The sequence below is a fragment of the Myodes glareolus genome, chromosome 20, assembly GCF_982192425.1.
Source record: "Myodes glareolus chromosome 20, mMyoGla1.1, whole genome shotgun sequence".
Classification (NCBI taxonomy): Eukaryota; Metazoa; Chordata; class Mammalia; order Rodentia; family Cricetidae; genus Myodes; species Myodes glareolus.
In genome coordinates, this window is record NC_142045.1 from 6,811,149 (window position 1) to 6,827,105 (window position 15,957).

Sequence of the window (15,957 nt, forward strand, 5' to 3'; positions counted from 1 at the left end):
AGAACCAGAATACTTACGATTCACTCACAATACAGAATATCTGCACCACTGCGTATAAGATTTCTTCTAAGGCTAGGAGCGGTGGCACTCCGCTTTCATTCAAAGCCAGTTTGGTCTACAAAGTAAGTTCCAGGGCACCCAGGAATACACAGAGAAATCCTGTCTCGAAAAGTAATAAAAAAAATTAAAGAAAGAATTTCTTTTATAAACGTACTCGTTTCCTGCAGACAAATCCCCATTTTTTTTTTAAGCCCAAAAAACCCACTTAAAAGCGAAGACTCAAAGTTGCCTTTCACACAGAAAAACAAAAGTCACATTGAACACTTACGTGGCAAACAACTCTGCAACCCCTGAGGCAGGGGAAGGGCACCCCAGCCCCGGACTTTTCCATTCCGCGTTCATGCTCCCCAACCCAGCAGGTCCCTTTGGTCTCAGCGCTCCAGCCCATCTCAGGCTCCTCCTCTCCCAGCCCTGCCCATCACCCCAGGTCCCGCCCCCTTATCGCCCTGTCTATCATCCCAGGTTTCTCCTCTCCCCGCCTTCCCCATCATTCCAGGCCCCGCCCCTCACCGTCCTGTCCGTCATCCAAGGCCCCGCCCCTCACTGCCCTGTCCATCATCCCAGGCTCCTCCTCTCCCCGTCCTGCCCATCTTCCCAGGCCCCGCCCCGGCCCCGTTCCTCCCGCAGCCCTCGAGGGCCGCTAGGGGTCGTCGCGACCGCCCCGGTTCTTCCTCCGCCCTCCCCACCCCACGCGACTGTCGGCGCCAGAGTCAAACGGAGAGGCCGCGGTTTGCCGCGGTTTGCCGCGCTTTGCACCATGGTAAGAGCGAGCACCACGCGCGCACCTCCGAGCTTCGGGGAGGCGGCCGGCGGCGCGGTGGGATCCCGGCCAGGCCCCTCTCCTCCTGCAGCGCCCGAGCCTTGGCGGCGGCCTGCGCTACGCTCGGTCTGAACCGGAACGTTTCGGAACCAAAGCCCGAAGCCCGGCGAGTGGGGCAGGCCCGCGGCGCCTGTCCGAGAGCCCCACGCCGCCCGTGGGGCTGAGTTGACGCTGAAGTTTTCAGTGTCCTTTGGTTCGGCTGGGATTAGAACCCGGGGCCTCGTGCAGGCCGGGCACGGCGCTCCCCTTCATCCCGAGCGGCGGCCCGCGCAGCCCCCCGCCCCCGCCCCCGCCCCCGTTATCTTTCCGAACTTAATGACTTTCTGCCCATTGGATCATTTTCATCCACCTTCAAAGTTTCGCGCCATCCTTTCCGCTTCAGGCGACAGAGTATCAATGTGTCGTTAAAGGACCCGAGATTTTAATATCTTAATTTAGTTAAGTAGCCGTTACAAAGGGTGGACGAGGTTGTAGGGCATTTGTTTGAAGAAACTTGCCCAGCTGTGATTATAACTGATAACGGCTTCTTTGTGGTTGAACTAACAACCGGGCCACCTGGGCATAAAATGGCTCAAAACAACCGTGTTACCAGTACTTCGTGCTATCAAGTTTCGCTTTGTAGAATTAAAGTACCCGACTACAATGAACTATTTATTCATTATTGATGTGCCGGCCAACCCTCTTTATAGGGCCGTTGCCTACTGCCAAGGGATTTAATGGCTGTTAACTCTTCACATAGGTACTTGCTATTATTTTTTTATATATGATCAGGAAAAGAGTTCAGAGTTATTCTGTTCAAAGTTAAGCTTTCGGCTTCTTTGCTAATCCTGGATTAATAACTATTTTGATTTGACTGGGCTTATTTTGTAAACAATATTAAGCGTAGGCCTAGTTTGAAATTGGAGAAAAGTCAACCTTGAGAGTGACATGTCATCTTTTTAGCTTTCAAAATGTTATTACAAATGACCAACAGGGTTGATATTAGGAAGACTCTAGGTACAAGTCTCTAAAAAGTGCCTTGAAGCCCTTCGCTCAGATAGGAAGTGTCATAGACCTCGGGTGGCTTTGGGTCCCCTGAGTAATAGGAAGGCATCCCCGTTTTACCCACCCTCCTCCAGTTTTAAGTACTGAGCCCTTTTTATTTTTCTTGCGGAAGTCTCTAGTGTCAGTAGGGTGCTCTCTTTACATTAGGTACTTTAAATCCGACCTCAGTGGTTTCCAGATGTGGCTCGTAGTAACTTATAAAATAGAAAGAAATGAAACAGCCTGAAAGTCATGTAAACAATTCATCTGCCTTCCTGGAATGATTTTATATTTGTCGGGTAGTAAGAGCCTTGTAAGCTGTGTTCCTCAGAACATTCCTTCAGCTTCTCCTTGTTTGCCTCTGGGAATTGCAAAGGACTTCCCAGGAACTCTTTTTAAATAACAATATTTAAAAAGGAGGCTTGCTCCCAGATTTGGCTTCTTTTTTTTCTCCTGATGTAGCCACACAGTAAAGCCCTAATGTAGGGAGCTGTGGGAGACTTGAATGAGGGAAGTCCTGAGTGGATGTGTTGTTGGTAAACATGGCCACACCAAAGGCCCCATAGCCTCAGGCAGAGAGGATGGCAAAGTCTTCCCTGGGAGACCCAGAGCACGATTTGTCAGCGTGTGTGGGGAATGTGCACTGTACTTTATTCCCTTCTGGTGTTTATGGCTTGAGGACTGCTCGCCCGCAGAGGCTGTTTCTTGGCTACCAAGATTAGCAAATCCTGCCTCCTTGTTCAGATGTGTGTAATAACCCTGTCCTCTTGTTTATCTGTATGCAATACCCCTCTGTATGCAGCCATCTGCCTCTCTGCTCAACTCTGTAAGGAACACATTGGGCTTCTGGAGTGCCATAGTTTCTCCACCAAGAGCCCAGAGCACCAATCCCAGCCTTCTGTTTGAGCATTCTTTTGTCTATCCTGTCTATATTTCATTCCCTTTCTGACCCAGTCAGGTCCATGTAATAGAGCCATGCACGGGTATCACACCCTAAGGAGATTGCCACTTCTCCACACAGCCCCTGCCAGCCCTGGGAGTCTAGTGAGACAAGCAAGTCGAAGCAACTGAGGATATTTTTTAAAGGCGCGTGCCTAGGCGCATCATCAGCATTGCAGCTCAGCTCATACAGGGTAGCCTTTTGAAGTCCCTAAGATGAGCACATGTGTGGTGGTTTGATGCCCACTGGTATGGGAAGCTTACCTGGGTGTGAACTTCATGATGGCCTCAGATACTGCAAGAGAGCTGTGTGGAAGGGGTCATAAAACACCCCTGGGTTCTAACTAACAGCAGTTCTGCGTAGCTTCCTGGGGCTTGTCTGCCTCACTGAGAGTGCTCTGCTTTCTCTCTGCTAGCAAGGCGATGACCACCAGCTTCCTGATACTGACTACACCGTGGATTATATGTTTAGGAGTGCTGTGGGCTTCTGAGCTCGAGCACCTTGGAGTTGTAGGGTGGACGCTTTTACTGGCTGTGGTCCTGATGTTCAGGGCTGGCCGTATGTCTGCTCTGTCTGACTTGCCCGGCTTGCTAATCCCACAGAGGGCAACGGGCAGTAGATAGTCTGAATTTTCTCAGTCTGCTGAGAGAAACAGACTTCTCTCTTCAGTGCAGTCAGTGATGGGATGCAAGTGTGTCCTGGGAACACACGCTCAGCCTGTGAGGGCAGCGGAGGGAAGGTTTTCAGGAGAGAAGGCCCACACTAGGCTTTGGGAGACCTGTTGCAGTATGGTGGGTGTTGGAGCGGAGATGTTTTACATAGAGGGACATCTTTTTACAGGGCACAGAAATGATAGAATGCTTTCAGTAGAGAATTCTAGAAATAATTTATTATTATTATTATTATATTTCAAATTTCTCAGTGTTTCATCTTGTTTTGGTAAATTGGGGTGGGGTGGGGAGTTACTCAAAGCAGTAGGTTGGGGTCAGGTGATTGCAGGTCTTCTATACCCTGTGAGGTGCTTGGATCCTTAGGAGGATTGGGACATTCACAAGGTTTGAAACAAGGGACTGTGTAGTCAGATTTGTTTCTCCATTCGAGGACGAGGCCAAAGTGTGTTTAGGCAGTTGAGGACAGACTGCAGGAGATAGCCAGTGAAGGCTTGAATCTAGACAGAAGCAGGCCAGGCAGGACATAATAGAGCAGTGGCTCTCAACTTGTGGGTCACGACTCCTTTGGGGGTCAAATGACCTTATCAGGGGTCGCCTAAGACCATTGGAAAACAGATTTTTATGTTACAATTCATAACAGTAGCAAAATTACAGTTATTAAGTAGGGAGGAAAATAATTTTATGGTTGAGATCACCACATGAGGAACTGTATTAAAGGTCTCAGATTAGGAAGGCTGAGAAGCACTGTGTTAGAGAGTATTTAAGAGCCAGTGTTGACAGAACTTGGTAGTTGGTAAAGAGATGAAGGCCCCTAGGATGCCTGCTGGGCCTTTGGCATAGGTAAAAAGTGTGTCTGAGACTCCAGGTTTGGGGTGTGTAGGAGAGGATGGGCTCATTTGGACCACTGGAGTTTGAAGTCTGTCCAGCAGGCAGGTAGATACATGAGAGGGAAGTTCAGGAGTCGCCAGGGCCAGACCAGCATCTGTGGTCTCATCACAAGTGTTAATTAAAATTAAAGAAGATGAGATCAAAGGAGATTTGAGGAGAGGAAGGGCTCAGTGTGGATCCCTGGGGACTGCTGTGCTTCAGAAGAACAGAAGTACAAGAACTTGGAGGCTGCTTACGTCTACAAACATGCTCATCAAGACACACAACATAGTATTGCTGCTGTGGACACGAGTGAGTTCCTAGCTTTGCCAGAAGAAATACAGAATGGTATCCCAAGGTCCTTTTTTCGAGTGTTAGAGAATGATTCTTTCTGATGGGGTTTTTGGTTGGACAGAATCAATCTTTATCTTATTATATCTTAACAGGCAGCTTATTTTCCTGTATCTGTGTAGTAATTTCCTCCAAAGTTAAAACTTCCCATCTTGGAGAAACTCTTTAAGACATTGAATGTGGAAAGGGAGGTAAAACAGGGGGTTTTAGGGCAGGATATTCACATGGCGGTGAAGCAGCAGTGTGGTCTAAGGCAGCAATTCTCAGCCTGTGGGTCACAACCCTTGGGGGACCAAACCACCCTTCATAGGGGCTGCATGTCAGATATCCTACATATCAGATATTTACATTGCAATTCATAACAGTGGAAAAATTACAATTATGAAATAACAATGAATCATTTTATGGTTGGGGTCACAACAATAGGAGGAACTGTTAAAGGGTCACAGCACTGGGAAGATTGAGAACCAGTGCTCTAAGGGGAGGTGCATCTGCTGCCATGACAGATGTAATGGATCATCCCGAAATACCCCAGCAGTATATAAATCATTCGATGAGGTAACTTCTTTCTGTGTGGACAACTGGATGACCTCTGCCACATCGTGGGGCTCTGGTGTGAAAGCTTTGCTCCGCCAAACCTTTATTCTCCTAGTCAAATCTACATAAAGCTAGAGCCCCACAATTATCCTTATTAACAGGAAAGGAGCCCTGAGCTGAGAAACAGTGTATCTGCTGTCTGCTCTTATTGATAAACAGGTCTGGATGACTCTGGATTCTCTAATAGCGAACTCAGAAGAATATAACCTACTGGCCTCTGCTCTACCCTAACAAGCTATTAATAGTCTGTGTTTTTCTTCACCTTTCATCTGATACAAGGTCTTCTTAATCTAGGAAATTAACTGTTTGTACCTTTACCCCTAAAATATACAGGAAAAAAGCTTGGGTTGCTAAACCAGCCCCAGAGAAAGAAATTCCTTCTCACCTGGGTGCCAGCAGATACAGCACCAGGATGCTTAGCCTGGGAGCCAAGCTCCATCCTAATCCTCTGGGTGTCACTGGGGAGCTCCATAGCCACGCCCCTTCTGAGAGTAAGGCACCTGCCTTGTCAGTCTTTTATCCACCCTGTTAGCCCTAAGAAATGCAAGCTTGGTATCATTGTTATTTCCCAGAGAGTTGTTAACTACGTGGGATATAAACTGGAACCTTGGGGATGGGTAGGACAGCGAGGAACATTGAGGGTCATAGAAAGGGGAACATCAAGGGAGCATTAGAGAGAGCACAGAGAGAATAAATGGGACTTGATAAAAAGACTTCTGTGAGCTGATTTGTTTACCCTCAGACCTTATTGTCAGGTTTCACCTACTGTAGCAATCCTTCTGAATCCTGAGAGGTTTAGTGGGGCTTAACCCCAACATAATCCTCGATGTGAAACACTTCTGTTGGAAAGCTCATTAAATTAAGACAGGAAATAAACAACTCAAAATAGCTTCAGAAAGTCCCTGGAAACGTCTTAGGCTGGGCACTCCCATAGAATATATATTGTAGTGCAAATTCTAATTGGTCTTAATAATAAAAACCAGGATCAGATATTAGGGGGTGGAAGCCGAAAGACTAGCTCTTATGTCTACAGAATCCTCAGACTGAATGAGCTATCCTGTCTCACAAGTCCTCAGACACTTGTTTCTGGTTACCAAGGAAACACAACGTGATCCTGTGCAGTTTTTGAGGATGAAGAACACTTAAATTTAGGGCCGGTGAGATGGTGCATTGGTAACAGTGCTGGTTGCTAAGCCTGACCACCTGAGTTCCATCCCTGGAGCCGCATAGAGGAAGGAGACCAACTTCATTTTCTTCTGACCGCTATACATGGTCCATAGCACCTCACTCCCAAATAAACAACAAATAAACCCCAAATGACAATGTTTCTCATATTGTTTTTATTTTTCTTGCAATTTTTTGCATTAAAGAAATTTGGCTCCTCTTTTTGTTTAATTTGAATGTAAGTTAATATGTACTGTGTATAATATACATAAGAATTAGGTATTTCAGTTACATACTGATCATCATGTTTTCAAATGTGATAGATTTATAGGGATTACAGGCTTCCGTTTTCTATGTGGATAGGATTTTCTTACAGCCTGCACACGGCTGCCACTATTCATTTTCTTTCAGTTAAAATATTGAAAAAATGTATGCGAATGGGTGTTCTGCCTGTCTGTATGTCTGTACACCGTGTGTGTGCCTAGGGCCCAGGGAGGCCAGAAGAGGGGGACAGATGTCCTAGGACTGGAGTTGCAGGGCCAGCGCATGACTGCTGGGGATTGGACCGTGTCCTCTGGTTTGTAACCGCCGCTCTCTAGCCCCTGCTACTGTGTCTCACATTCCAGCTCAGCTCTAATCCTGTCACCCTGTTAGCCCTAAGAAATGCAAGCTTGGTATCATTGTTATTTCCCAGAGAGTTGTTAACTATGTGGGATATAAACTGGAACCTTGTCTCTGGCAATCTACGCTGGACGCCTTTTGAATTCTATCGTCCTTTTCTCCCCTCTCACAGTCTGTGCAGTACATGTCTCAGTGCTTAACTTCAGTGCTTGACTTCGTGTCCCTCACACTGCCCGTGGGGTCTGCACAATGCCCCGTCCCACTTCTCAGCTTACCAGATCCCCAGGTGGGACTAATCGATTCCTTCCCGGTATTTATGCAACAATCTGTGTGTGTAGCTGTTAATTGGTTATAAGGGACTGTCTATTTCTTTTGAAAGTTGATACAGTGGCTTCTCATTGGTTCATTTTGTAAATGCCAAACTTCTTTAAAGGGTACAGTGACACACACCTTTAATCCCAGCACTGGGAAGCAGAGTGGGTAGCTTGCTGAGGTCAAGGCCAGCCCCGGCTATTCTGAGGACAGCAGGGCTACACAGAGAAACCCTGTCTCAAAAAAAGCAGAAACTAAAACAAAGTAGAATTTCCACAAAATATTGTTGCTGTCGCTGTGTGTGTAGGGAAGAGCAGCCCAGACTTAAAGAGCTGGTGGAAGCCGGTAGGCCAGGCTTGGAAAGTGAAAGCCTGTGGATAGTAGAAAAAATCACATAACTTTTAAGATAACATTTAATGCCAAATTGTTGTAAAATGAGGTTTTGAAATGGTGACTTTTGTTGATTTGTGTTTTATGCTTCAGTCAAAGAAGAAAGGACTAAGTGCGGAAGAAAAAAGGACCCGAATGATGGAGCTATTTTTTGAGACGGTCAGTCATCCCCTAATGTTGTTAGTGTTCTGTGTAATTTTTACAGTAAATGTATTTTTGCAGTATGCTGTATGCTTTTCTGTGATGTAGCTCAGTGTCTCATTTTGTTAGACACCCGTACTGCTGTGGTTCTTACGGGGCAGATAGAATTTTCCAGTGTTTTCGGCTCTTCTGAGCTGTGGATCCTAAACGCCCTGTAGACTGGAATTCTCTCTCTGAGTTATGTATTGATTATGGCCTCCTTTCCTGAAATGCTCACCGTATTTCCCGAGTGCTGCCTGGGTGCTGGCCATCCCCAGGCTTTAGTGCAGGTTTTCCAACTTCAGCAGCAGACGTGGTCTCCATCCAATTGATGTGCTTTTTCAGTTTACTTAGAAAGCAACGGCTCTCCACCCCGCCAGTCACGGTGCCTCTTCCCAGCTGCTGGTGCATTAGTCTCCCCAGACGGTGTCACTCTGCTGTCCTGGTACCAGTCACCACTGAGAAAAGGGGCGGTCAGCAAAGACTGTCCCCAGCCGCCAGATTAAATAAATACTCTGAATGTGTATTTTCCCTGTAATGCTGTATGTGTACGTGTGTGCGTGTGTGTGTGTGTGTGTGTGTGTGTGTGCACGTGCGCGCGCACGTGTGTGTGTGTGTGTGTGTGTGTGTGTGTGTGTGTGTGTGTGCGCGCGCGTGAGTGATTGAGACACTCAGGAGCGGGACAGCTTTCTGTCACGTAGAGTTGGCTGCTTCATAAAACCTTAGATAAAAACCAACTTTGACAGTTGTCTGTAACTTTTAGTTACAACTGGTAAATCACTGGAGCATGAGACATACCAAGTAAAGCACTTTTCCCTCTGTTTTCGTTGGTCTCTTTCCCTCCCTCATTTCCCCTCTCCCTACCCTCCCTTCTTACTTCCCTCCATCCCTTCCTTCCTTCTTTCCTTTTTAAGGTATGACCTTTTTATATTGCCCAGGCTGGCCTCAAAATTCTGCTCCAAAGCAATCCTCCCATCACTGAGCCTGTTTTGTTCCCCTTTTCTTTTCTTTTTTCTTTTCTTTTCTTTTCTTTTCTTTTCTTTTCTTTCTTCTTTCCTCTCTGTCTCTTTCTTTCCTTCCTTTCTTTTTCTCTTTCTTTCCTTCTCTTTTCTTTTCTTTTTTTTTTTTTTAAAGATTTGTTATTTTAAAATTTTTTATGTGCGTGAGTGTTGGCCTGAAAGTATGTATGTGTACCATATGTGTGCTTGGTGCCCACAGAGGTCAAAAGGGGGCACCAGATCTCCTGAAGGAGATTAGGAACTCCTTCCTTAGGAACTCATGAAGGAATTAGGAACTGAACTAGGGTCCTCTGCAAGAGAAGCTTTTAACCACAGAGCCTTCTCTCCTGCTCGATATTTATTGGTTTTCTTAATATCAGAGCATCAGAGCAGCTCGTTATCTGATGTCACAGATTGGCTTCCAGGGTTAGTCTTCCTGCTTCAGTGAGAAGCTGGCTCTGCCGTTGTTGTCCAGCCCTGCACGGACGTCTGTGTTCCTGTGGAAGTGTGTCCATCTTAATTCTGTGGGACACTGAATGAGTGTTCATTTGTAGACATGTCTTTTTGATGCTGTGTTTTATGAACATGGTTATGGTAAGCACAGATAAACAGAAGAAAATAATTATGTGTTTTTCATCTTTTTAAACCCTCTTAACTAGAAAGATGTATTCCAACTAAAAGACCTGGAGAAGATCGCTCCCAAAGAGAAAGGCATCAGTAAGTATTAAAGAGATGGTGGGTGATGGGGACTTGGGGAACCCAGGACTTAGTCTTTTCCGCCATGGTATTTCCCTTTATTGTCAGTGCAAAAATCTAGATGTGAGTATATTTGTAAAAGCCCCATATGATACTTCTTGGCCATCAGTCAGTTCCTGTGTTTGGACCTTCTGCCCTAGAACAATTAAAAGGGGAACACATGTACATTTATTCATCTACACTTATTTTATAGTTTATTTCAAAATAAAGAAAGATTGTTTCACCTATTTTGTAGTATTTGTCAAATGTGATTTGGTATCTTTACATAGTATATCAGTTTCATGAGGCTGTATCAAGAGTTTACTGTGACTATGAAAACTTAAACTTCCTTTCTCTCAGCTCTAGAGGCAGGAAGTTGACATGAAAAGTATAGGAAGGGGGGGCTGGAGAGGTGGCCCAGTGGTTAAGAGCACTGACTGCTCTTCCAGAGGTCCTGAGTTCAATTCCCAGCAACCACATGGTGGCTCACAACTATCTGTAATGAGATCTGGTGCCCTCTTCTGGTGTGCAGGCATACATGCAGGCAGAACACTGTATACATAATAAATATATAAGTAAATCTTAAAAAAAAAAAAAAAGAAAGAAAGAAAGTACAGGCAGGGTTGGTTCCCTCGGAGACTGAAGTACAGGATCCTTGATTTTAGTGGTGTTCGTGTGCTAGTCAGATTTCCATTGCTGTGGCAGAATACCTGGCAGACAGCTTCAGAGGAGGCAGGTAGAGCAGAGCAGCTCCCCTTGCCGAGCTGAGGAAGAAAGGCTGTCCTTTTTCTGTTCTAAGAAACTTTAGAACTGTGAGCATTTGCACATTTTGCACTTTTGTCAGTATATATGTAAGGACCTGTCATTCTGAGAGGAAACCATCTGCATATGCAGTTTTGTGTTTATAGCTATTGTGTGTGTTGGGGGAGTGGGTATGCAGGGGATTGACCCAGGGCCTCACCGTTTTCGGGCTAGTACTCCGCCGCTGAGCTGATCTTACCTGTGTATCTTCTTTATACAGCATATCACCTGCACATGACCAATTCCAGCCTGGGACCACCCATCAGACTTGCTTAGCCAGTCACCTATTGTTGACCATCTAGGTAGTCTATGAGTACTGCTACTACAATACTGTCTAAATAGCAGTCTCTCTGCTCTGAGCTGAACTGTGTTCTCCCCAGTTCATATGTGGCCTCTCTCTTTCCAACCCTTTACCAGGGCCTTAAAGGCTGAGTGAGTGATACACGTATGTAGTCCCAACACTCGGAAAGCATGAGTTTGAGTTAGCTTGAGCTCCACGGTGAGAGACTGTCACAGTCACCATGTGGAAACAAATGGCTATGTGAGGTTTTAATAATGGGGCGCTGATTTTAAGACGGGGGAGGGGAGGAGAGAGAGAGATCTTTGTGTATGTCTCCAGAGGAAAAGCCACCCATAACAAGAACACAGGCTGTCCACACAGCAGGCAGAGATCCTCAACAGTAACTGAATTGGGTGCTGTCTTGCCATGGTTGCTGAAACTATGCAGCTGAACACAGGGCCTCAGCCTTCTCAAGCCAGCGCTTCCTGGCACTGTCTTAACCACTGGGTAAGCCTGTCTGTGGGGCTTGGTTATGGAACCCAAGCAAAGGAAAGCTCTGTTGGTGCATTTCCCTTCCCTCTCCTGGCGCGTAGTCAGACTATGTCTGCAGAGGCAGAGCAGAGACAAAGGCTCACGCAGCTCTCAAGCTTCAGCCGTCTTCTTAAGTCGCTCTCAGGAAAGGCTTGGCCAGCTCACGCTCACTTTCCATGTCTTCTCAGAGTTGGGTCGGACCCAGGGCTCTGCCTGCTAGGCAGTGCTCTGTCGCGGAGCCTCATGGCCGACTCTTTTATCTTTAGAATCCTTTGAATTTCATTTCAGGTTGGACTTTATGAGTAGAGTTGAATGCTCTGCACATTTGGTGTCAATTTTATTTAATAGTTCTTTAAATCTTAAATAAGTTTTATAGCTAGAGATCTGCTCTAGGGAAAACTTAAATATTAAAATGGGGATATGGCTTTTGGTATATAGAAAGTAAGCATTATTAATAGATTCTGACGTTAAGTCTTAGCTGTAACTATTGGCACTAATTTGTGTATTGTTTGAGTTGTCACAACTTTTAGTTTCCTTAGCTGAAGGCAATACACGTTTATTTTTGGGGAGAAATAAATAAGAAAGTAAAATTCGTCCGCTATGCGCCATCTGAACACTGATCACATTAATACATACTCTTTTCACTTCTCTGTAGTGTGCATTCTGTATGTGCAACATGTGTCTATCCATATCGTTAGCTTTGCTGTATAGCACTGCATTCTGTATGTGCAACATGTGTCTATCCATATCGTTAGCTTTGCTGTATAGCACTGCATTGTGTTTTCAGAAAGCCAATTATTGGGCTAGTTTCCAGTGTCCTTTGCTGATGTTAAAAATGCTTTGACAAACATGTATGTCCATCTTTGTGCTGTGTGACTGAATGACAGACATGTATGTATGTCTTTCTTCTGTGTGGCTGAGTGACAAACATGTATGTATGTTTTTCTTCTGTGTGACTGAGTGACAGACATGTATATCCATCTTTCTGCTGTGTGACTGAGTGACAAACATGTATATCCATCTTTCTCTTGTGTGGCTGAGTGACAAACATGTATGTTCATCTTTCTGCTGTGTGGCTGAGTGACAAACATGTATGTTCATCTTTCTGCTGTGTGACTGAGTTTAAAAAAGCGAAATATCTTCAGAAAGGAAAGCCACGTGCCTAAGGTTTAGATACATGCTTCCATATGTCACACCCGTGAAAAGATCTTTGGGTCCTTTCTTCTGTCTTGACTGTTTTTAATTTGGTAGTCCAGGAGGCATGCTGTTTGTTCTAGTTTGTCTTCAGTTTAGAGTAGAGTTAGAAAGGCTGGGGCAGGCTTAGCCATAGAGTACTTATCTCCTGTTCAAAGCTCTACTCTCAAACTATAGTACTAAAAAAAAAAAAAATAGAATGGAGTTGTAGTTGAAATCTTGAGCATGATTATTTATAGAACACTTTTGTTTTTAAATTAGCATACCAAGTAACAATTTCCTTCTGGCATTGCAGCGTGTTCTCCAGTTTGGTTCCTAGGATTGTCCGCGCCCGCTGTGTGCCCTAGTCCTGCTTGCACCTTCGTTCCTACGGTTTCTTTTTCCTTCTCTCGTGGGCTCCATTCTGATTCCATAACCTCCACCCACGCTTGCTCTTGCATAAGCACACAAGATCTGCATATAAGAAAGGATATGCGGCTGGGCAATGGTGGTGCACACCTCTAATCCCAGCACTTGGCAGGCAGATCTCTGTGAGTTCAAGGCCAGCCTGGTCTACGGAGCTAGTTCCAGGACAGTCAGCACTGTTTTACAGAGAAATCCTGTTTTGAAAAATGAAAGGAAGGAAGGAAGGACGGACGGACGGACATGCGATGTTTGCCTTTGAGAGCCTGGTCGCCTCACTTTTATGCACATATAGATGCCTGTTGAAAAGCTCTAATCTTTCTTTTTTAGCTCTTAACTGTGATGTGCTCTGCAAATGTCTCTCCATTACCTCCTGTTGAATTATCTGTGACGCTGCTTACCATGGAGTCTGTAAACGTTTCCCCGCAGCTGCCATGTCAGTCAAGGACGTCCTTCAGAGCCTGGTGGACGACGGCCTGGTGGACTGCGAGAGGATCGGGACGTCCAATTACTACTGGGCCTTTCCAAGCAAAGCTCTTCATGCCAGGACACGCAAGCTGGAGGCTCTGAACTCCCAGGTAAGGAGGGCTCTGCAGCCCTGGAGAGACGTGCTTGGTAGCGACCTGCCTTCCCAGCACCGTTCTCCTTCAGTGCTTTCTCTTAAACTCAGTGCTTCCCTAGCTTGCACAAGGCCCTGGGTTTCATTCCCAAACACCTCAAACATAACAAACATAAAATGACCTTAGAATGCTTCATCTTTTATTTTTCTACATTATTATATGGTTAGTATTACTATAGTAAATAGTATATAAACTAGTATTTTAGTTCTTTTTAAAAAAAAGTCAATAGATTCTGGGAGGGCAGTTTTAGATCATACAAAGATTAGAAATTTATCTCTCTGTAGCATCCAGAAAAGGGGAGAATTTCCCCTTGCCTATCCGAGGGTGAGTGTTAGAGGGGTCAAGTACATGGGTGGAGACAGCCTGGGGCAGGGAAGATGGTTTCTGCTGTAGGAAGTGGAGCAGGGTCATGGTCAGTAGGCTCATGCCTTGATTTGAGGTACCTAGTGACTCGTACAAGTCACCAAGGTGGATTTTCACACGCAGTAAATGTGGGGAATAAAGTAGACCATGGACAGTCAAGTCAAAGTGATGCTGCACACACTGCAGAGAAACAGGGAGGGGGAGAGTTAATGTATTAAATGTGCTATTAAGAAGTTAATTTTGTTAAAAGTATTATTACTTAAAAATCTCTCTCTCTCTCTGCATATATATGAGGTTAAAGACTTGTTCCAAACAGAGACAGAGCCCAAGTGAGACTCTTGGTCCTCGAAGGCATCTTGAGGTACCCTGCCAGCCTTGGACCACTCTACCTCTGGGCTCCACGTTACTCGAGGAGATTCAGACTTTATGAAATTCTGCCTTTCTTAATTATTCTGTTGCTTGTGGTTGAATATACCCTAAATACATTGCATTGCAGTCTTTCATAAATGTGGGTTAGATCTTCTGTTACGTTTTACTAGGTGCACAACAGTGTAACCTCAGACAGTGTAGCTCCAAGGAGCAAACCCCGATGTATGTCTGAAAACTAGGCCTGGTTTGAGTGGGTACCTCTGGCTCAAAATCTTTGAGGCTGTAGTAACACTGATGCATCCAGGGCTGTAAGTGTTTTGCCAGGATAGGAGGACCAAGGAATGCTGCAAAGATCACACCATGTAACAGATCTCACACGAGAGATTTTCTTTTGGGGGTGGGAGGGGAGGGGTGTACGGTGGTGACGTGTGAAAGGCGGCCTGTGAGTGGGGAGAGAACAAGAGTAGGGGGTGATGATGGGCTTTATGGGGTGGGCTGTGGAGCATGCGCAGTGGTGACCAGAAGTGTGAGCCTTGTCCTTGGAGCCTGGTTCTGGAGCATGGGCGGTTCCTATCTGAACACCCGCCTGGAGACTACAGCTCAGTCCTCCAGTCACTGGACTTGCACTTTCTCAGCTCTTGGGCTGAGGTCCTCACATCTTTAACTTTTTGCGAGAGGTTTCCCTCAGCTCCCTACCTGTGGGTCTTTCCAGAGTCCACTTGCCACAGTCATGTCTAGACTATTACCTAATGAATGTAAATTCTATGTAGACAATTTTGTTTATGGAATGATGACAAAAGCTTAAAATTCTGTGCATCTTCAGCACAGATGAATTTTCTTGTGAGCGTTTTCAAGCCCCAGCTGGTTGAATCAGTGTATGTGAAACCCCTGGACACAGGGGCCAAGTAGAAAGACATTTTTTTTTTTTGGCCAAGATTTGCTTAGTACTTTCTACTTCTTTATATTTGTTTTTGTATTTTCTGTTCAATGTGTTTCTTGTAAGGATATATTGGGTTTTGCATTTTTATGTAAACTAACAATTTTTGCCTATTAAGTTAGTGTGTTAGACAAGTGATAATTGATTTTCGTTGCTTGAGAATAAGCATTGTGTTTTCTTCATTCAGCAAATAACGTATTGAGCCTGTGAGCACACACTGTGGGTGGTCAGTCCTGTCTGAACTGGGCACAGTGGTACTTACTGCACATTTCTTGGCCAATGGTGTAAGGCAGAAACTCATTATCTTAACAAGGCCAAAAGACTTCTCATAGTTCATTAAGTAACTAAGGGTGGGTACATGGGCAATCTTAGTAGAAGTAACCAAGAATGTCTTGCTGGTAGCTTGAACGTAAGTTTTTCAAAACTGAGGGTAATTGATGTGCAGACTGAATGATTGAAGAATAGGGAGTTCTTATTCCCACTGCTCTGGTTTTCTTGGAACTCCATGTGATTAAGAGATTGACAACATCAGCCACATTTACCAAATCATCCTATAAATCAGCTGCTATCAATTCACTCCTGGCCTGCTGGTCTGAGAGTTGATGTTGAGTGTAGTTTTGAGTACACCTTCTCTTTAGTTCTTAGATGTCGTAGGTCAAAACTTAACCTGACACAGCTCTGTGAATCAGAAGTGAGGGCATGCTGACATGTATGCAGTAGGTCCTGTGTGA

The 15,957-nt window shown here is 45.2% G+C and overlaps 1 protein-coding gene across 1 annotated transcript in view; it reads left to right on the plus strand.

Moving 5' to 3' along the window:
* The first annotated feature begins 670 nt into the window (after positions 1-670).
* Positions 671-15,957, plus strand: part of Mnd1 (meiotic nuclear divisions 1) — a 53,487-nt gene continuing 38,200 nt past the window's right edge. Inside the window, exons 1-4 of the mRNA XM_048424726.3 lie at positions 671-820; positions 7,910-7,975; positions 9,654-9,711; positions 13,367-13,515. Coding sequence (XP_048280683.1) covers positions 818-820; positions 7,910-7,975; positions 9,654-9,711; positions 13,367-13,515 — 276 coding nt within the window. The 5' untranslated portion in view covers positions 671-817. The remainder of the gene's footprint in view (positions 821-7,909; positions 7,976-9,653; positions 9,712-13,366; positions 13,516-15,957) is intronic.